Source organism: Ictalurus punctatus, chromosome 20 (assembly GCF_001660625.3).
Source record: "Ictalurus punctatus breed USDA103 chromosome 20, Coco_2.0, whole genome shotgun sequence".
Lineage (NCBI taxonomy): Eukaryota > Metazoa > Chordata > Actinopteri > Siluriformes > Ictaluridae > Ictalurus > Ictalurus punctatus.
In genome coordinates, this window is record NC_030435.2 from 8,985,720 (window position 1) to 9,007,726 (window position 22,007).

Consider the following 22,007-nt stretch of genomic DNA (forward strand, 5'->3'; position numbering starts at 1 on the left):
GGGGGGGGGGGTATATTCAGAAGTCTGTATTTTTTAAAATGTGTTTTAAAGACATCTTGCAAAAGGTAAAATTTTGATGCCATTTGGGGGGCCTTGCCCTGGAAAAGTTTGGGAACCCCTGGTATAGGCTAATTCAGGTTTAAGTACATATTTCATATTCTCAGAAAAAAAACATTTAAAACATGATTCTGTGTATTAAAACTGCATCGAGAAACAAGTTTTATTGAAGGGTCTCCACAACTGTTTTATTTCTTAACATATACTTGAATAAATGCGCTCTTAATGCTGGTGATTTCATCGGTGACTTTAGTTAATGCAACCCGAAGACTTTTATTTTGATAGAAGCGGAGATGAGGTGACCGCGGAATTGTTACTTAATTGATAAACCTACGAATTAGCAGTTTAGCACGCTAGAGTTCCGAAAAGGCCTCTATTGTTTTATAGCACTACGACTCCATATTTTTTCATATCTTATCATTTAATCTGTGACAACAATCTACCCAGTGCTTAAGGAGGCGATGGCGAATTACCGAGCATTTCACACACAGCTTACGACCATCATGGAAACCTTGACTCGGGCAGCAGTGGCGGAGATTTGTGAGCTTGTGGATGACGGATACGCGATTTTACACATGGAGATTTCACGGCATCAGAAGGAGAACGAAGAACTCAGGCGGAAACTTCAGCTGATCGAGTCCATTGTTGCTGCGTGCGGATACAGCGATGAGACCGCGGCCGTGCAGGAGGCCACGAGCCGCCGCGCTCGAGCGGAGGTGAGAATTGTAGTTAATCGCTTTATTAAAAAAAAATAAATAAAAAAAAAATACTGTCATCGTCAGTTTTTTGTTTTTTATTCTCATCGCATCATGTATTCATATGCAATGGAACGAAATACCATGCTTCTAGGACCATAGTGCAACATGCAATACAGCAAGGTGCTCTGTACAAAGGACCAGGGTTGCCAGACAAAATCAAAACCGCCATTTCGACATTTCAAACTCTATTCACTCCTTACATTGCCAATTTTATTTTAATATTTGCAAGTTACTATGTACAATGCACATTTAATGTGTTCTGTTATTATTATTATTATTATTATTATTATTATTATTATTATTATGATGATGATGATGATGTGGGGAATACAGTAGATTTGGTTTGAACATTGGTGAGTGTGAATAGGTATGCTTCCTGATATGTTTCAGGAAATAAAGGTGCATAAAGGTTTTTCATGTATCAAATAAATAAATAAAAATTAGTGAAAAAATCAGCTTTGTTATATCTACAGTGTCATTACATAATTATCTATCTATCTATATATCTATCTGTCTCTATCTGTCTGTCTCTGTCGATCTATCTTCCACAAGCATGTATGATCAAATGACTTTTTCATTAAAACAAATTACACAGGGCATAACAGTCCAAATTAATGCACACTGTAACTGATTAAAACTTGTACACATAATTAAGTGTGAACAACCATGTTTATTATAATGGAAACTATTAAAATAAAATTTAGCTAACATAACACAAGGCAGTTTTTCAATAACTTGTCATATTGTTAGTTACGGCTACATTGCATTGCAATGAATTAGTTAGCTAGTTACGATATATGTGGAGTGTAGTTAGCTAGATTACACCATATTATCCTATCTCCTGAGTACGTGGGTTATTGATTATTGGGGTAGTTACCTCTGCTCATCCTCCCTGGAAACTACGCCCCTGTGGAGTAGCACCATGTGTTACTGCTTCACAACTCCAGAGTCTCCAGTTCTCTTTCCTAAGCTCGCTTCTAGTATATTCACACTGCAGTGAAGTGTGTGTGTGTGTGTGTGTGTGTGTGTGTGTGTGTGTGTGTGTGTGTTACATGCAAGTGTATAGTATTCAGGAGTAAAGTGCATGTGTAGAATAGATAAGTGCCCAGAGAAACTGAAGTAAAAATTAGTCTGACTATACTTTTTTTAAGAGGGGATGTGTGCAGGGGTGTTTTATAGAGTTTGATGACTACTGGGGGATAGGCCCTCCAGGAGTTTTACAAAAGTACTTAAAAGTTTCTACATTGGTTTGATTGAAAGCATTAAATTCTGATGACTTTGGGAGTGTATGTATGTATTTATGGATGTATTTACATCATATTATGTAACAAACATTAATGTAAGTATGTTGCAGATAATTTAATTAGTTCAATTTTACATTTTATTTTACTGTAACGGGCTTTGCTAAAATTGTCTGCATAAAGGTTTTTCATGTATCAAAACTGGTTACTGCTTGGTTGATGACAGGCACATGACATGTTTATTTGAAATAACCTTTTGAGAACTTTTGAAATAACCTGTACATAAAACATATAAACATTTTAATTTAATTTAAAATCCACCCTCACATATCCTAGTCCATCAGTGCCCCAAAACAAACTGACTATTTACCTGACACAATTACCAGACGGTATACTGGACAAGGCCACTGAAACTGTGAAATTAGCTTCAAAACCAGGGATGGACCATTCTGGTTCTGGAGGGCCACTGTCCTGCAGAGTTTTATCGCCATCCCTAATCAAACACACCTGAAAAATCTAATCACAGTCTTCAGGATTACTTGAAAATTACAGGCAGGTTTGTTTGATTAGCATTTCCATGAGTAACATCTGAGTGAGTAACTAAGTAACTAGGCCCCTAACTGAACAAATCACAAAAAATTGAAATGAAATGAGCTGTTGGTTTTACTGAGCATCTTGCAGAACCAGCCACGGTTCTTCTGGAGACTTTGACTGTTGCACTTGCTTCTTATTTTTGCAGCAAAACCCAGCAGCCATCATATTTTTATTTTTTTAATTTTTTTTTTTTTTTTTGTCTGAAAAATGTTTCTTACCACTTAACATGCTGCTTTCTTTACTGACCTACAAACATTTTTCCTGTAACATAAAATTTTGTGATGGAAAACTGTTTGGAAATTGAAAATGTTTTTGTATTGACTCAATAATGTAGAATTCATAAATTCACTTTTTCCATGTGACTTTTTTTGTTAATTTCAATTGGGAAAATTACCATCCATCCATCCATCCATTTTTTGACGCTATCAGTCGCATCCATCCATCCATCCATCCATTTTTTGATGCTATCAGTCACATCCATCCATCCACTTATTTATTTTTTGATGTTATTGGTCGCATCCAACCAACCATCCATCCATCCATTTTTTGACGCTATCGGTCGCATCCATCCATCCATCCATTTTTTGATGCTATCAGTCGCATCCATCCATCCATTTACTTATTTTTTGACGTTATTGGTCGCATCCATCCATTTTTTGACGCTATCGGTCGCATCCAACCAAACATCGGGCGATAAAGGCAATTTTTGACGCTATCCGTCGATAGTTTAGAAACATCCGATGATCAGGGCCGATTATATTCTGTCAATCGAAAGAGGGCGGGAAAACACATTGATTTCATGCTGTGTGTAAAGATGATGTCTCTTGTGTGGAATGATGACAACTGCAGTTTGTAAACTTTTGTAAGTTCTGCACTGCTAAAATTTTACAACGGACGCTGCAACAGTGAAGTGGGAGTTTCGGCGTCAAGTCTAAAAAAAATTTTCACACTGCTCACGTTGAATTAAAGCGCCAGTACACCGGTAAAAGATTTAAATTAAGATGAGTTGACAAAAAGTATATATTGCACGAAAAATATATTTGTATAGTAGTATAGTTTATATCCAGTTTATGTTAATATACAAAAAAGTTATATTATATATTACCAGTTTGATGTACCAATGATGAAGTAGAAATGATTTTGTTTGTGGTGAGTGAATGTGAGCCTAACAGGAGGTTTGTTTTTTTTTGGTTTGTTTGTTTGTTTGTTTGTTTGTTTTTTTACAATTTAGTCAATTAATTCTGTTAATATGAATTAATAACATTAAGTTAATAAACATGACGTTTTAATTTTCAGAATTTAGTTAATGTGTTTTCTGTTTGAGACCAGTTACTGTGAAACAACTTGTTGAAATGGCGAGAATAAAGTTTTTATTTGCATTTCTTTCAGAATTGTGGAATTAATTATTATTAATTTAAAAGTAGGCATTAAAAGAATAATTGGTTATCGGTACCAGCTGAGAATTTTAGTATTGGTGCACCTCTAATATAAAGGAATAATTGACGACAGGCCAGTGAATTATTAGAAAATAATGCACTAAGCTCATACTACAGTTACCACACCTCAAGAGTTTGTTCAGATGTTTTATTTCAAGATATTTCTCTGGTTATTTATCTGTCAGCAAGATTCCCTGGTATGAAAACAGATGCACACTATTCCCTTCCTATTTGTTCATAAAATTGTTGCATATGTTTGGAATATTTATTGTAATAAATCTTTCATAACCCAAAATGCACACCATAAAGCTAATCCAGTGTGGCACATGGAGGGTGTCCTCACCAGAAAAGGGTAACCTGACTGATTGATTTGCATGACATATCTCAGTACTTTGGTGCCATGACTGTTTCTGTAGCAGGCTTGAACTAAAGCTGATTTATTCTTACAAAGCAATGTATTTAATTTTTGTTTTTATTTTTAACTGCATATGTATTGGGGTGTAATTACTCTTTTATAATGTGAGTAAGAAATATAATACTTTTATGACAGTTCCACAGAAAATTATATTGAAATAGCATGCTAGTAATCTGGGCAAAATGACATCTTGCCTTATAACACCAAATCCCCTTTAAAAAAAATAACTATATATATATATATATATATATATATATATCTGGTCTCATTATTTTTCTCCTCCTGTAGTATACATTAGTCCTTCGAGTGTCATCTCAATATCCCGATGCTCATAGAGCAAAGTAAATCATTTTACTGTCATGGTGCTGTACCTTAATTCTCCCAAGTCTTGAAAAACTCATCTCCAGTGGCCATTGGAGAGGGTAGGTTTTGCATAAATGTAGAGAAATTTTGAAAACATTTGGGTAGAAATAAATTTCACAGGCATTTAATTCATCAAGTCACTGAGCATCACTGAGCGTTTATGCTGCCTTTGGTATCCAATAAATTTCCATAATGTTCCATTTTGCTCATTTCGCTGCTGCTTCCTATCCAAAGGGCCTTAACCACTGAGTTACCACTGCAACTAAGGAACATCTGGGGTAGTTAAATTTTAATTAATTAATAAATCTGTGATTGCGGGAAATATTGTTTGACACATATAATCAGCTGTATTGGTGCAAATAACCATTTGCTACTGTCATAAAATATTACAGGTGTACTCTCTCTTTCTCTTTCTTGCTCCCGCTCTCACTTGCTTTCACAGTCACGAGATTCAGAGGAGCAGGCTCTTGTCACAGTGCAAGTTAAAGAGGAAGGTCAGGAGCCACCAAATGGTTAGTCATACTTAAATTCTTGTTCTACCAGTGCAATAATGGAGCAGATCATTACTATTTCTTATGTTTTTTTTCTTTCAAAGATGATGAAGATGATGATGAAACAGTTGCTGTGGTAACTGGTGACTCTCCAGATGAGGAAGTCGTAGAGCTCTTGTCACATAAAGTCCCATCAGATACAGCCTCTGCAAATGACAACCTCCATGCACACTCACTCACAGATACACACTCCCCGAGTCTTCCCCCACACATACTCGCAGACACGCACTCACACACTGAGGAGTCACAACACTCCAGCGTGGATCTGACAGCCTCTGATGAACCTCTCTGTTCTTTTAACACACAGAGTAATGTGCACTCACTATCTGACACGCACACTGATGCCACTGGTCATAGCTGCTCATTTCCCGATAAGATGTGTACGAAGAGAGAGCCTATGGTGTCTGATCTGAATCTTACTTTGGACTGGAGCACACACACAGTACATAACACACTATCACATTCCCACACTTCCTCAGCTGGAAATGTCACAAGGACATTTGCTGCCCACAGTTCCCCTCTCTATTCTGCACAGCACTTGCTTGGACTGGGTAATGTGGCTGGGCTGGGGTTGTTTGGAGGACGTGGTTCCTTGCAAGGGGTTGGAGTTGGTAAGAGGCATTTTATCTGTTCCATCTGCGGCAAGAACTTCACCACAGCACAGAGCCTAGACACACACATGCGCATACACACAGGTGAGCGTCCATACCGCTGTGAACAGTGTGGCAAGCGCTTTACTCAGTCTGGTCACCTTACAGCACACCAGACCGTTCACACTGGAGAAAGACCGTATGAGTGCACACACTGTGGCAAGCGTTTTGCAGGCAAGCAGTACTTGCGAATACACACCAAGAAACACCATCCTGAGTAACAAGATTTCGGACACCACAGAAAATACACACTAATGTGTGTATATATACACTAATCCATGATGCACTTCACTGAGTACTTGTACTTACTCACACATACGTGCACTGTAGTGGACATTGAAACAAGCTAATGCACAAATGAAATACGTGTTTAGAATTCCAACACATTAAAACTACTGCACAAATGTATTTTGGAGTTGGCTTATAAGCAATGTTTCAGTTACAAAATCTAAATATAAATTGAAATTAAATGACAATTCTACACAAAAGATTTAATTTAAAGTCAGGAAGGCCTTTTGTAGGCATATAGTGAAGAACATGAGCTACTGGTGAAGTTCATGAGTACTATAGGGACTGAACTTGGTTCTGTACACTACACAGAGGAAGAACACACGGAAGGCAGGGAATTCCACCTGTCTCTGCCATAATAAAACATACATGTAAAACACAAGGAAAGCATCTGATTATTTTTTTATTTTAAACATGGTTTTTCCTTAGGGAAGAGATCATAAATTTGGTCTTATGCATTTATCTTTGGATGGCAGAGTAATGACGGAAGCTTGGGTCATATTTTCCCTACAGTGGGTGTAAGAAGATGAGCCACACAACAAATAAACAATTGAATGTTGGCTTTCACTTTGATTTACAGACTGCTGAAGCTGTTGGAGCTCAGGGAAGTTGATGTAGCTCAGTATATTACTATGAGCCATGCAGTAGCAGCCATTCTCTTGATCACAAAATATGTGTCTTGCAGCTACATCTACAAACCCAATTCCAAAAAAAATTGGAACAGCATGGAAAATGCTAATAAAAACAAAGAGGAGTGATTTTAAATTTATTCTGACTTGTATTTAAACAAAAAACATATAAAGACAAGATATTTGATGTTTTACATAATCGAATGCATAGTTTTTTGAAGATAAATGTTTATTTTGAAATTGATGCATGTAACACGTTCCAAAACAGTTGGGACAGGAACACCATTCACCGCTGCATCCACAGATGTGAGTTAAGGCTTTACTATGCAAAGCAGAAGCCATACATCAACACAGTCCGGAAGAGCTGCCAACTTCTCTGGGCTCGGTCTTATCTGCAATGGACAGTAGCACAGTGGAATCGTTTTTTGTGGTCCGACGAATCAACATTTCAAATAGTTTTTGGACAAAACATCCGTTGTGTTCTCCAGGACGAAGAGTAAAAGGACCATCCAAGTTGTTATAAGCATCAGGTCCAAAAGCCAGCATCTGTCATGGAATGGGGATTTGTCAGTGCCCATGGCATGGGTTACTTGCACATCTGTGAGGGTACCATTAATGCAAAAAGATATGTACACATTTTGGAGCAACATATGCTGTCAGCCAGAGCAGGACAACGTAATACCAGATTCTGCCTGGATAATAAGTGCATGGTTGCATAAGCAGAGTGTGGGTGCTAACATGGCCTGCCTGCAGTGCTGTCCTGTCTCTGATTGAGAATGTGTGGTGCATTATAGAGCGCAAAATAAGGCAAAGAAGGCTCTGTACAGCTGAGCAGCTGAAGAAATGCGTAATGGATGAATGGGTGAAAATTTCACTTGCTAAACTTAATCAACTGGTGTTTTCAGTGCCCAAACACTTAATAAGCCTTATTAAAAGAAAAGGTGATGTTACACATTGGTAAACAGTCGACTGTCCCAACTTTTTTGGTGTTGCAATGTGTTTTCGATATAGGACAGGGTGAATTGAATTTTCAAATGACTTTTTGTTTTTTTCATTTTCCATACTGTCCCAACCTTTTCAGAATTATGGTTGTATTTAAGGTGGAACTTTGGTAGACTGACCCTGTAGCAGTCATCATCTGACATGTAGTGCAGCTAAGCAGATACAAACACTTGTATCTATAAAATTCAGAATAAGTTTTAAAGAAGTTAATTTGTTCTTGTTATTCTTTAATATGATGTATATTACATCTAAGGCCTGGGTTATACTTGTGGTTTAAACATGTGACTGCATGTATAAGCTTGTCCTGCACATTTGGAGGATTAAAAGTGACATCCTTTAGATGGAACATCAAAGCCAAAGCATCCTTGTCCATCAGGTGTAAATATTGACCAATAAAATGTTTAGCAACTTAATTTTGTGTTTGTGCAGTCACTTAGAGATATTAAATCCACAGTTGAGCTCTGTTGGTTTCTTTTAAATACTGTTCAATTCAGTGTTATTTGTATAGCACTTGTAACAATGGACATTGCCCCAAAGCAGCTTTACAGAAGTATATGAATTCAGGATATAGATTTTAAATGTATGAATTTATCACTAATGAGCCAGCCAGAGGCAACAGTGGCAAGGAAAAACTCCGAGACACTATGATGAAGAAACTTAGGAGGAACCATCCTCAACTGGGTGACACTGGATAGTGCAATTATAAATAAATCCCTTCTATAACTGTGTACTACATGGTCAAATAGTGCAATTGTGTAACCAGGAAATTCATTACAGTTTTTACATGAAGTATGTTTTGTTGAACTTACCCACTGTTCACTGATGTAGACTCGAGCGAAAAACTGCCAATTGCAGTCTTAAAGCTATCATAGCATAACTGTTCATATGAATTGAGGCCCAAAGCGACCTTTTTGGGTTTTAAGTGGTCCCATTCTCAGTAATATCAATGATCTTTAGGCTGCACTATGTGGGGCTATCCTCAGTAATCGATTCTGCCTCCATCATAATCATGACCTATGCCTTGAGTCAAAAACTATGACCTTCCATTCAAATATACTCAGCAAAAAAGAAATGTCCTCTCACATTCAACTGCTTTTATTTCCACCAAATTTCTTAATGTGTAAATATTGGTATTAACATAAAAAGATTCAACAACTGACACACAAACTGAACAAGTTTCACAGACATTTGAAGAACAGAAATGGAATAATTAGTCCCTGAACAAAGGGGGTGAATATCAAAAGTAACAGTCAGTATCTGGTGGCCACCAGCTACTTTAAGTACTACAGTGCAGCTCATCCTCATGGAATGCACCAGATTTGTCAGTTCTTGCTGTGAGATGTTACCCCACTCTTCCACCAAGGCATTTGCAAGTTCACGACATGTTTTCACTGCAAGGACGATCAACTGTCCTTCCTGTCTCCCTGCAGCACTGTCTTAGGCGTCTTACATTACAGACACTGCAGTTTATTGCTCTGGCCACATCTGCAGTCCTCATGCCTCCCTGCAGCAGTTCTATGGAATGTTCACGCAGGTGAGCAGGAACCCTAGGCATCTTTCTGCTGGTGTTTTTCAGAGTCAATAGAAAGGTCTCTTTAGTGTCCTAAGTTATTGTAACTGTGACCTTAATTGCCTACCGCCTGTAAACAGTTCGTGTCTTAAGGACTGTTCCACACATGCATGTGCAACAATTGTTTATGGTTCATTGAATAAGCACAAAAGACATAATTTAAACCCTTTTCAATTAAGATCTGTAAAGCTTATTTGGATTTTACAAAATTATCTTTAAAATACAGTCTCCTGAAAAAGGACATTTCTTTTTTTGCTGAGTAAATGTTTTATAATTTAAGGCATTGGTTCACAAACTTTTTGCAGCCTTTTTTTTTTTTTTTAAACTAATATTAAAGTTCCCACCCAGATCCACTAAACACGGATATATTTTATGAACCTACTGAAACATTATTATTAATGTGTTATTGAGGTTGGGATTAAACCCATTCACTTTAAGTGTCTGCTCAAACAAACTAAAACGTTCGGAATCCAATAATAAATCTAACAACTTTGCTAAGGTTTGGTTGTGATTCCCCACATTGATCAACTAAGATCCAGAAGATTGCTGGCAGATGCATAGTAACAAATACAGTCATGTCCATAAATAATTAGACATTCACAAAGATATAGTTATTTCAGCTGTCTACCACATACAGAAGTTAATAATATATAGATGAAATAATGAAAATGAACTTAAAATAGAGACGTTCAGTTTTAATTTCAGGGTATTTACATCCAAGTTAAGTGAATGGTTAGGTGTTGGGTGAACCCCCTTCTTATGGGTCCAAATGTAATAGAACAAACTAACATAATCCTAAATTAAATTTAGTTTAAAAACTGCCTTAGGTCTGGAGCCATAGAGTTTCTTCCCTGCTGCTCTGCCAAGCATTTACTGCAGTTGTCTTCAGTTCCTGCTTTTGGGGTGTTATGCTTTCAGCAAGTGAAATGCATGCTCAACTGGATTCAGTTCATGTGATGACTTGGCTATTGCAATAACCTTGGGCTGCTTTCAAAGTACAACCCCTGGCAAAAATTATGGAACCACCACACTTGCTTGCATGGCTTTTTAACTTTGAAGCAAATAAACAAATCACAGATATGACACAAATTTAGTTTAATAGCCGAACATTCTGGCTTCCTGAAACATACCTCAAACAAATTTAATTCAATTGTTTTAATTAATGGCATATAAACAATTATGGAATCATGAACAAGTATAAAAAAAAAATCACAATTAGTACATTGTTGCCCCTTCTTTGGCTTTTATGACAGTCTGAACTCTTTGCTCTGTAGCAAGATGCATTATCATCCTGAAAAATGATTTCATCATCACCAAACCTGTTTTCTATTGATGGAATGAGAAAAGCGTCCAAGATTTTAGTGTACACCTGTGCATTGACTGCGGAGGCCTCCCCTGGTCCTTTACCTGACATGCAACTTGACATCATAAATGAGTGGGGAAATTTGTTTTCTTTGGGTAGTCATCTTTATGTTTCATTAGAACAGCACCAGACAAAAGTTCCAGCATCATGTCCTTGGCCAGTGCAGATTCAGGATTCATCACTGAATATAACTTTCATCCAGTCATCCACACTGTAACCTTGTTTAGGTGTTGGTGCTTTGGTTTTTGACTTTTCAATATGTAAAATCTCATTTCAATCAGCCAATTTCTTACAGTTCTCTCACAGATTTTGACTCCTGTTTCCACCCATTTATTTTTCATTTGTTTTATACATTTTCTATTTTCAAGGCATATTGAGTTTTCTATCCCAACGCTTTGACCTCTTACTTGGTCTATCTGTATGTTTTCCTTTTATAACCTTCCTATTTTGTTTATACTTGCACCAAATTTTAGACACAGCTGTCTGGGAGCAACCAACGTCTTTTGCCACACAAATAATTCATTTGGCCACACCTAATGTTTTTTGCTTTCTCTCTGATGGGTCTCGGATAGCTTGCTTCACTGGCGGTGACAGATCTTTGGATGGAATATCGAATTGACAGTAACAGACTCCAAATGCATATGCCACACTTGAAATAAACTCTAGACCTTTTATTGGAATAATTAGGGAATGACACGCCTGGCCACAAAACAGCAGCCACAATCACACGCTTTCACACAGCACGGACAATTTAGAGATGCCAATCAACCTACAATGCATGTCTTTGGACTGGGGGAGGGAACCAGAGGACCTGGAAAAAGCCCCAAAAGCATAAGGAGAACTCCGAGCACACCGGGTTGAGGCTGGAATCGAACTCCAAACCCCAGAGGTGCAAGACAAACATGCTAAAAGTGGCTAACCTTATCCACTGTGTGGGGGTTAAAACACCCATAAAAATTGCTGTAAAATCTGCACATTGATCTCAGATTCATTATTTAATTTAATTTCCAATATACTGAGGTAGATAGCTAAAATAACTGTCAATGTCCAAATATTTATGAACCTGGCTGTACTTCCCAGGAGCATTTTACAGACTAACTTCGAAAACCAACAGACGGGGATGTCTCGGCTCTGACCTGCCCTCTAGCAGATATTACTTTTAATCCTCCAGCTACACAACATACACAAGCTGACATGTAAACAATGCTTTGCACACATGTAGTAAAAAATAAACCCGAGTGATCCTGGAGCAGTTTATTAATTTATATTTATATTGTAAGGTTTTAGAATTTTTTAAAAAGTGTTTTAGTTGAGTCTCTTCATCAAATGAAGCAGTTGTTTACCTCATTCGGAAAAGGTTTAGTCTTTAGATAACCTAATCACAAATTTTCCACAAATTAATCCAAATGCCCAGAATACTATAGAATATTTTCATCCTGTCATTAAAGTACCCTTAAAAGAATAAAATGCAAGTACAAAAAATGCAAATCTAGTCTTTCAAAATAGCTTCTCAATAAACTAACAATAAAAACAGCATCCTTGGACTGGATCAATCACAATACATATGCTGGTCTTTAATTGGGCCATTTTAAATGATGCCCTCTAATTTTTGCCATTATGACATTTTAGACTAAACACCATTCTAAACACAGCAAGTGGCTAAAGCATTCATTTAGACATAAACCACAATCAAACTACTTCATCAACTCATGCAGTTTTATTTCACTCCCATCCACATACAACTGAACAAATGTCCAGCAACATGTTCATTTAAGTATTTTGCGGAGGACATCATGATCCTTGCATATTTGAGGCTGGATATGTAAATAAACCTGGATATCAGTGAAATGTGTTTATTATTATATTTATAAATGCACGTGCGCAAACAAGTATAGGTAAAATGAATAATGTTTTTATCGACGACTGGTGCTGCCTGATTTTCTCTTTCCTGCAAGCAGGTGTTTAGGTTTCAAGTCGAATACGTGTCTGTCTGATTCACCCTTCCTTCCCTGCCTGTTCATCCCCTTCTGAGAGTTCTTCATCATAGTCTTCACCTTCTTCATCATCTGGGAAGGGAGAGAGAGTCAGAGCAAAAAAAAGAAAACAAAAATGCCATTCAGTCAAATGATCACAAACAACCATCTGATTCATAGACCAGCTTTAAACTCCAGCAGCTAAACAGTTTCTAGCACAATGGTGCACTTTTTAGTTCAGACAAAAACAAAATTCTAATTATATAACTTATCCAAATTTTCATTTTAATCTCTAATCAGACATGTTCACATGTCCCTGATATCCAAGTCAAGTCTCAGAGGTGGAGTCCAAATCAAGTCTTTGTTCTATTTTCTTTCAGCTAGTAATTGTAATTAACAGTCCATGAGGATATATATATATATATATATATATATATATATATATATATATATATATATATATATATATATATATGGGGGCATGAACGAAAAGGTCATGGATGCTTCTTGAAAATGGACAAGAAGCAAGCCCCTGACAGCTGTGTACCACTGCAGCTTACCTTTGGATTAATTGACTGCTGTTCAAATTAAATGACATGCAGATATCACAAGGTAAGACTTGGCTATATTATTAGTTTGTTGTTCATTTATATAATAGCATGAAATGGGTGATGAAAACAGGCCTTCAGATGAGTCACATGTGTAATAATAATGCTGGCTTGGTGTGTTTAGAGATGAATTATTGTGATATTTGCTGCTGCAGTACATACTGATAGGGAATGAATGAATAGAAAAACATGGTGTTTGATGCTGTCATGTGGGGTAGTAAAGAGAGAACATAAACAGGAATGCCAAGCCAAAATGACTCGTGTTTTTCACGAGTCTCCGTCTTCAAGTTCAAGTCAAGTCTCAGGTCAGTTGTTCACGAGTCATTTTTTGCAACTTGAGTCCAAGTAGCAGACTCGAGTTACTATCTCTGCCTCCAATATTCCATGACTGTCTAAGGCAGGGGTGTCCAAACTACGGCCCAGTTTTTATTGGCCCGCGGCAAATTCTGAAAATATAATTGAATATGGCCCACATAAGAAGCTTGAGCTTGACTCTGTTGCACTTCTCAGTTTCAACACTAGATGGAGCCAGCCACGGAAACGGTGCTTCTCAACCGTTACCGCTACTAAACAAAATTAAGCAAAGAAAAACTTTTACCGCGAGTCACCATAAATGGCAGCACCCAAAAAAAAAACAAAAAATAGCAAGTGTGTGTAGAAGATTTCAAACACGGTGGGAAAATTAATATTTTTTCAAAGAAATCAATGGAAAGTGTGTCTGTTTGATTTGCAATGAAGATGTTGCTGTGATGAAAGACTATAATGTCCGTCGGCACTATGAAACCAAACATCAGAGCTACACATCGTACACCGGTGCTGAACGAACACAGAAAGTCAAGCAAATGTCAGCTAGCCTGCAAGCTCAACAACAGTTTTTTTTTTCGTGCTAACAAAATACAGGAAAACGCCACAACAGCAAGCTATGAAGTCGCTAAACTTATTGCCCAGCATGGCAAACCGTTCTCAGACGGTTGTTTCATAAAGCAGTGCCTCATCAAAGTCACAGAAATAATGTGCCCGGAGAAAGTGAAGAATTTCATCAACGTGAGCTTATCCAGAAATACAGTGGTGTGAAGAATCGAGGACTTGTCAGCTAACTTGAAACTTCAGCTGAGAGACAAAGCGTGTGCTTTTGATTTTTACTCGATAGCATGCGATGAGAGCACAGATGCTACAGACACTGCGCAGCTGTTGATTTTTTTGCTGGGAGTAGATGATAATTTTTGCTGTACTGAGGAGCTGCTTGATATGATAAGCCTAAAAGGCACAACGACGGGTAGAGATATTTTTGAAGCTGTGTCAGAGGCAGTTGAAAAGATGGGGCTTAAATGGGACAAGCTCTGTGGAGTAACAATGGATGGAGCTCCGGCCATGACGGGCGATCGTAAAGGAATGGCATCGATGGTGTGCGCCAAGGTAAAAGAGAGCGGAGGTGAGGCTTTTAGGATGCACTGTATAATCCACCAAGAAGCACTGTGTGCCAAGACTGTCCAGCTGGGCGATGTGATGAACACTGTTGTAAAAACTGTCAACATAATTCGAGCTAGAGGACTGTACCACAGAGAATTTCAAGCTTTCCTTTCTGAAGTGGATGCTGAATACGGGGATGTACTCTACCACTCTGAGGTGCGCTGGCTGAGCCGCGTCTATGTGCTGCAGCGGTTTTATTCGATGAGATCAGAAATCGTTCAGTTTATGAAAGAAAAGGGCCGACCTCTTCATGAACTGAGTGACCCTCTGTGGCTAGCTGACCTGGCATTTTTAGTTGATCTTACTCATCATCTGAATACACTGAACAAGAACCTACAAGGCAAAGAACAGCTGGTGCCACACCTGTATGCGCACATGAAAGCCTTCTGTGTAAAGCTCTGCCTGTTTGAGACGCAACTACGAAGCTTTAATGCTGCACACTTCCCTGCGCTGTCTGAAATCAAGTCTGCTTTTCCAAAGGCCGACCTTTCTGCTAAAAGGAGAAATATGTGTCTGTGATTGCATCTCTCGTGACAGAATTCAACCAGCGTTTCCAAGATTTTTCTGTCATTGAAAAACAAATCAAGCTGTTCTCGACCCCCTTCCTGGTGGATGCAGAAGAAGTGGAAGAGAGTCTGCAGTTAGAACTGATTGAAATGCAATGCGATGATTCTCTGAAGAGTCAACATCAGCTTCTCTCCCTCTTTGACTTCTATCAGAGTTTGGATAGTGCCAAGTTTCCTCTGATGAGACCCCACGCAAAAAGAATGATGAGCCTGTTCGGCTCAACATACATCTGTGAACAAGCATTTTCTATGTTCTTCACATTATAGGCGAGTTAGAAATAGACACACTGTTATGACCCCCTGTGCCACCTACAGGCCTGTTCGTTCCAGTGCACGGGCAGTGCAGTTCCAGTTATTAACCTGACTCTTTGCAAACACACACAACTGACATTGTATTTAATTCATGCCACACTTTTTACTTTAATAATAAACAGTTCTTTATTCATTTTAAATTTTAAACCCTAAACTGTTTGTTCGTATTCATGTGTCAATATTTCACCTCTAGTGTGTGGCCCGGCCCTTTGTTTATTTTTCTGTATTTGGCCCTCACTAAAAAAAAGTTTGGACACCCCTGGTCTAAGGTTTAAACAACCAATTATTCGGCCTGTGAAATCAGGCAGATTTGCTGCATTCTTTTAAGAAATGGGGGATCTCACTGGACAATCGGACATAATATAAAACTGAATAAAAACCAAACTGCTTATATTCTGCTTAAATTCATATCACATGAAGGTCAGTCTGAAGAACATTTACAACCACGGGGAAGTTGAGAGTCAGACCTTTGTGTCAAATTGTGGATATCACTGACTGGCAGTTGTTCTAGTGAGCAGAGCTGCATTCGCCAAATTTTTTCGATAGGCAAGTGAAAGAATTTTGCTTGCCTGACTCGACAAGGACCCTGAAAATGTCTAACAATAAGAACAGGCTATATTTGTGACACAGTCTGTTACAACAATATTCATGTTATTCTACTGCTGAAAATAATCTAGAGTGTGTAGGCTGCCCCGTAGAGCGGAAACCAGGAAAGTGCAGGTTTAAACAAACAGTTGTTTAGAAACAAGCATGACATTCTGCTTGAGCATGTAACTCAGCTACTTTTCTAGCTGTATAACAAGTTGCTTTAAATGCACTAATATTTTTACAGGGTATCTGCAGGTATCAGCACTTGTAATAATGTAATACTTTTTAATACCATATTCAAGACATTTCCAAATAAAATTAAGACCTGCACGTCACTTCAATCATGCTACATGATACATCAGCTATAATAGATTGTGTTTATGCATATACATAAATTTCTGGGTTAAGTAAACTATAGCAGGGTAAACTTCTATTCAGGTATATGGGAGAAAATAGCAAATATACTGTTTGTATTACCATTTGTTCCAACAGTGAAAGAAAAAATATCCAGTATTTCCTTTCCATGACTTTCCAAGAGAGGAAAAATATAGAGATGGATTACAGCAGTCAAAAGCGAAAAAGATGTCAAATTTACCATCACTCCCTCAGCAGCTGTATTAGAAACCCCCTCGCAGCAGTGTTGACAGTGTAATTTAATGTCAGAGTAATGTAACAAGTAGTGTTATTAAATGTACATACATTTTTGTTAAGACGAAAATATATATATTACTTTGGTATTTTGTAATATTACTGCACTGAATAATATTTAATTATAAATTTTTATTTGGGGCACAATAATAATATGGCTTAATTCACTTTTATGTGTTAGACCTTGTGGCTTTTATTTTGGTGGAAAACCGAAGAAAGACCTCCTTTTAATTGCCAACAGTTTTTTTATGCACTTGGGTCAAATGCTGTAAACATCTGCCCACAAAAATGTATGAGATTACACTAATGTAAATTCAAAGTGAATCTGGCACATGATGTCTAAATGCAGTTTATAAGCGACTCAAACTCTCAGCACAGACACTCAGTGCATTTACATGGACAACAATAAACCACTATTAACCCGATTAAGACAATACTCTGATTAAGAAACTACCATGTAAACGGCAATTTTTAATTACCTTAATCCGATTAAGGTCATACTCGAAGTAAACACAAATCGAATTACGACATGGAGTATTCCTGTTTTAGTCGCATTATTGACGTGTATTACAGACATGTTAAACACCTTAATCACATTATTAACATCGTGTGAGAGTTTTCACTGCATTTTGTGACAGGACACTGTCGCGACGGACCGACAGCCGGCGCACATAATAAGAAAGTCGCTCCTTCCCCAACTGCTGCACCGGCACGAAGCGGACAGCCTCGTGCCAAACACACCGTCAGCCGCAAGGACCGTCACGGTGGGGCGGGACCGTTGACGCTACACCGGCCGGCGATTGGGGAGGCCGTCGGGGAAATTCCACCACTCAGGCGACGGTGGAGGAGGATAAAAGGACGCGCTTCCGGCCGCGCGAGGAGAACGGCGAAGAGACAGACTCCGTGCGTGCTCTTCAGCGGCATATAGGCACGCCAACATTGAGCACGACGGTATCCTCTCCCAAATCTCTAATTCCTTTCTCTCTCTCTCTCCTTCTCTCCCCGAAGGTGCGAGCGCGGACGAGACCGCCGGGTGGCGAGATCGCGTTCAACGGTGGATGACGGCACGGGAGACCCACGCACACGTCTCGGGAACCCCGACACGCCCTCGAGAAGGTCACAACGCCAGCCACACCCCCACGAAACCCCTCGCACTCACACGCCCTCACCTCCTTACGACAGACAATTCACACACGGACAAATAAAGCACCCATTTTGACTGCAACCTGTCTCTTGTGGGTCTGTGCTCCGCCCTCCCCCGGGCTAATTCCCCTACAACACGTACACAGTGCTAAACCGTTTTACGGCAAAGAGAGCACGGCTATGACCCAAACTGCATACTTGCCTACTATAAGCCTGTAAGTAGGAGAAATACATGCAACTCGTCTACTATATAGTAGGTAAGTATGCGCTTTGGGATGCAGCCCACGGCTTCAAGCAGTCGTCTATTAGCACGTACACCATGACAATTAACTGCAATGGAAGCGTTCGTAAAAAAATTAAATAAAAACACCCAAATCTGTATACGGTACCATAAAGAAGATGAACTGTATGTTGATATGTGAAATACTATAGGGACGTGGGACGGCGTGGCGCTGGGACGTAATGACGTGTGCTGTTAATCGAACTATGTTCTATAACATGTAAAACGGGTACATAAAAGGAGTATTCTAAAAGCGACTCATGTAAACACCTTAATCACAATATTGTCTTACTCAGAGTAAGGTCAATAGTTAGATTACTGCTGTCCATGTAAATGTAGTCAGAGATGAAGCTGGTGTGGAGCAGCAGTTACTGTAAGCCAAGCTACTCTAAAACACTGATGAGCCGCTCACACTGACTGCAAGACTGTCACATGGGTTTACCATCTCAAAATGCAACGAGTGAAAGTAAAATCTAAACCTTATTTATAATTTTTATCCTTACCATCATTTCGTTTGAATTTTTATGACCTTTAAAACATGAATTTAAGCCATTTTAATGCTAATCAAGGTCTTATTTTTTACATCAAGGAATTTAAGCCATTTTAAGAATTTTTACGGAACCGCGGACATCCTGTTTTATATTGTGATTTTGTGAGAAGAATTCTTCTATTACAGCTCATGTTCATTACTGATGCACGTCTGACCCATGACAAAAATCAAATGCCACTAGCACAACATGAAAGCAAACATGATTTGAAAAATTAGGTTTGCGTGTTTGCTTCTTTCCCTTCTTTCATGACTGCAACAGTGCTGCTACCAGCTACCACATCACTGTTGTGGTGCTGTTTAAAGCTGAATGACTCAAGTAAAGTGTTCTGAGCTGAAATAACACTGATATATTGCTTCTAAATAATTATGTTTACACCACAATTGAATGACAAATGTGCTTGTCTAAAAGGACAACCACCTGCTTGGAGCAAATATTTTTGGATGTAAACAATTAGAATCTGTTGCGTACCTTGGCATCTCTGATTCCTGACTGGTCACGTGGTTGTTTTGATGCACTCTGACTACGGGTGCGTGAAGTTGGCAGGACAGTTGCTTCCCTCTTCCTCTTTCTAACCAGGGAACGTGACCTCCGACCCTGCTGGGCATAGTGGCTCTACAGGGAGAAACGACCCAGGGTTAAAATATAAATTTAAAATATCTGCAAATATGCCACTCATTTAAACATAGTGGATATTTCAAGCCTACAAACCCCTGTTAAATTTGCATGTTTTTGTGATATAAAAAATTAAACCAAGTTAAAGCATTTGAAAAAAGAAAAACACTTACAAAAACCTAGCTGCACAGACTTGCACACCCTTTATCTAATACTGTTAAAGCACCTTTTCATGACATACAGCACTCTGGATTTCTCAGTGAGCATCTACCATCATAGCACATCTTTATTGAAAAGTTTACTCTACATTTCCTTGAAAAAAATACTCCAGATAGCCCAATAGCATTATGCTGCTACCACCATGCTTCACTATGGGTGTTTTTTGGACCAAATTTTTTTATAATTATGCCCATAAAGTACTACCGTGGTCTCATCAGACTATACATCTCGCTATATGGTTGGGGCAGGAATGCACCGCTACCAGTACTCGAGCACAGTATCGGGCCGACACCCATGTACTCGTAAAACTACCCCTATACCACTTTATGACATGACATAGCCCAACCTCTCTTCAGTTGAGCAGGTAAACGGAAGAGGAGCAATGTCAGCAAATTTGGAGATATTTTAAGATAAGTCAGTGGTTTTCAAAGTGGGGGCCACCAGGGGGCCTCAACAATTTGGTGTGAAAAATGTCCAGAGACAACCCACGGGAAGTAAAAATAACAGGAGCTCTTACCCAGTTCATTGCTCGTGATGACCAACCATTGTCAGTTGTAGATAATACAGGATTTCGTCATCTTCTTGGTGTACTTGAGCTGAAGTATGAGATTCCCAGCCATCACCACATTACAGATACCGCATTACCAAAGCTGCATGACTTGCTGAAAAAGCACATCAGGAACCTGTTGCAGGACTTTTCGGCCTTCAGCTTCACCACTGATATTTGGACTAGCAGTGTCAGCCCAGTGTTTCTTGTAAGTTTAACAGCACAGTGGATTGATGAGGATTTTACTTCTCAGAGATTCGTTTTACAAGCAACGCAGTTTAGGGGTTCACACACTGGCCAAGCCATAGCAGGTGCGTTTGATGACATGCTTCAGACATGGGGCATTCTGAAAAGTGTGAAGTACTCATATCGGTACTTGGTATCGGCAAGTACCCAGATGTAAGTACTTGTACTTGGTCTGAAAAAAAGTGGTATCGGTAGATCCCTAGTTTGGGGTGATTTAAACAGGCTTGGATGATATTTCTTCAGAAATGTCTTTCGATTAGCCACCCTATCCCACAGCCCAGACATGTGAAAAAAGAAGTTCTTCTAAATCCCTACTACAGAAACAGCTGATCTTTATTTGCAGTTAATTAGAATTACTACATTGGTCGTCATGTGCTAGGCTTAGTTTCATACAATTTAAAGTGGTCCATAGAGCTCACCACTCTAGGAGTAAACTATCTAAAATATATCCCAATGTTCCTGACATGGGTGAAAAATGCAAACTTTCACCCTGTAACCTCAGTCATATGTTTGCACTCTGTCCCAAACTGCAGAACTTTGGGAACTCTTTCTTCAAAACTGTTTCCTACGTTCCTAAAACCAAATTAGATGTTTGTCCTTTAATTGCCACCTTTGGTGTTCCATCTCCGCGTCAGCCTCTGAACCATAAACAAGCTAGTGTTGTGGCTTTTGCATCGTTACTTGCTCGGCGCAGAATATTGCTGTTTTGGACCTCCCACAACCCCTCTCTATATCAGTCTGGCTTAGAGATTTAATGGTCTTTTTAAAACTTGAAAAAAATCAAGTATAACATCAGAGGGAGGGGTGATTCATTTTTGGGAAGATGGCAACAATTTATTACCTACTTGTATGCACCCTGGAGGTGGATGGAGGGAAGGTATATGGTAAAAGTATACGGTAAATACTAATCATCTTACTTTTTATCTTCATCCATCCATCCATCCATCCATCCATCCTCAACCGCTTATCCGTTATAGGGTCGCGGGGGGCAGCAGTTGCAGCAGGGGACCCCAGACTTCCCTTTCCCGAGCCACATTAACCAGCTCTGACTGCGGGATCCCGAGGCGTTCCCAGGCCAGTGTGGAGATATAACATCTATACCTAGTCCTGGGTCTTCCCCGAGGTCTCCGCCCAACTGGACGTGCCTGGAACACCTCCCTAGGAAGGCGCCCAGGGGGCATCCTTACCAGGTGCCCGAACCACCTCAACTGGCTCCTTTCAACGCAAAGGAGCAGCGGCTCTACTCAGAGTTCCTCTCAGATAGCCGAGCTTCTCACCCTGCCTCTAAGGGAGAAAACTTTTACATTTTTATCTTTAAAAAAAAAAA

At 39.0% G+C, this 22,007-nt stretch overlaps 2 protein-coding genes across 2 annotated transcripts in view; one reads left to right on the forward strand and one right to left on the reverse strand.

Annotated features, from left to right (window-relative positions):
- Window positions 1–12: 12 nt before the first annotated feature.
- On the forward strand, window positions 13–8,550 carry si:dkey-7l6.3 (zinc finger protein 41). The gene is made up of 3 exons (XM_017494964.3): window positions 13–773; window positions 5,307–5,376; window positions 5,460–8,550. The coding sequence occupies exons 1-3, from the start codon at window positions 519–521 to the stop codon at window positions 6,284–6,286; spliced, it is 1,152 nt and encodes a 383-aa protein (XP_017350453.1). The 5' UTR covers window positions 13–518; the 3' UTR covers window positions 6,287–8,550.
- A 4,069-nt stretch (window positions 8,551–12,619) lies between these two features.
- gtpbp4 (GTP binding protein 4) overlaps window positions 12,620–22,007 on the reverse strand; it is a 21,853-nt gene continuing 12,465 nt past the window's right edge. Inside the window, exons 15-16 of the mRNA XM_017496050.3 lie at window positions 19,525–19,668; window positions 12,620–12,983 (exon numbers count right to left, since the gene is read on the reverse strand). Coding sequence (XP_017351539.1) covers window positions 12,831–12,983; window positions 19,525–19,668 — 297 coding nt within the window. The 3' untranslated portion in view covers window positions 12,620–12,830. The remainder of the gene's footprint in view (window positions 12,984–19,524; window positions 19,669–22,007) is intronic.

Excerpts from the sequence above, each read along its gene's own strand:
- si:dkey-7l6.3 (XM_017494964.3), top strand. The coding sequence starts at position 519 with ATGGCGAATTACCGAGCATTTCACACACAGCTTACGACCATCATGGAA. Across the intron at positions 774-5,306 it reads GCCGCCGCGCTCGAGCGGAG|TCACGAGATTCAGAGGAGCA; the intron begins GTGAGAATTGTA and ends TTGCTTTCACAG. Across the intron at positions 5,377-5,459 it reads AGGTCAGGAGCCACCAAATG|ATGATGAAGATGATGATGAA; the intron begins GTTAGTCATACT and ends TTTCTTTCAAAG.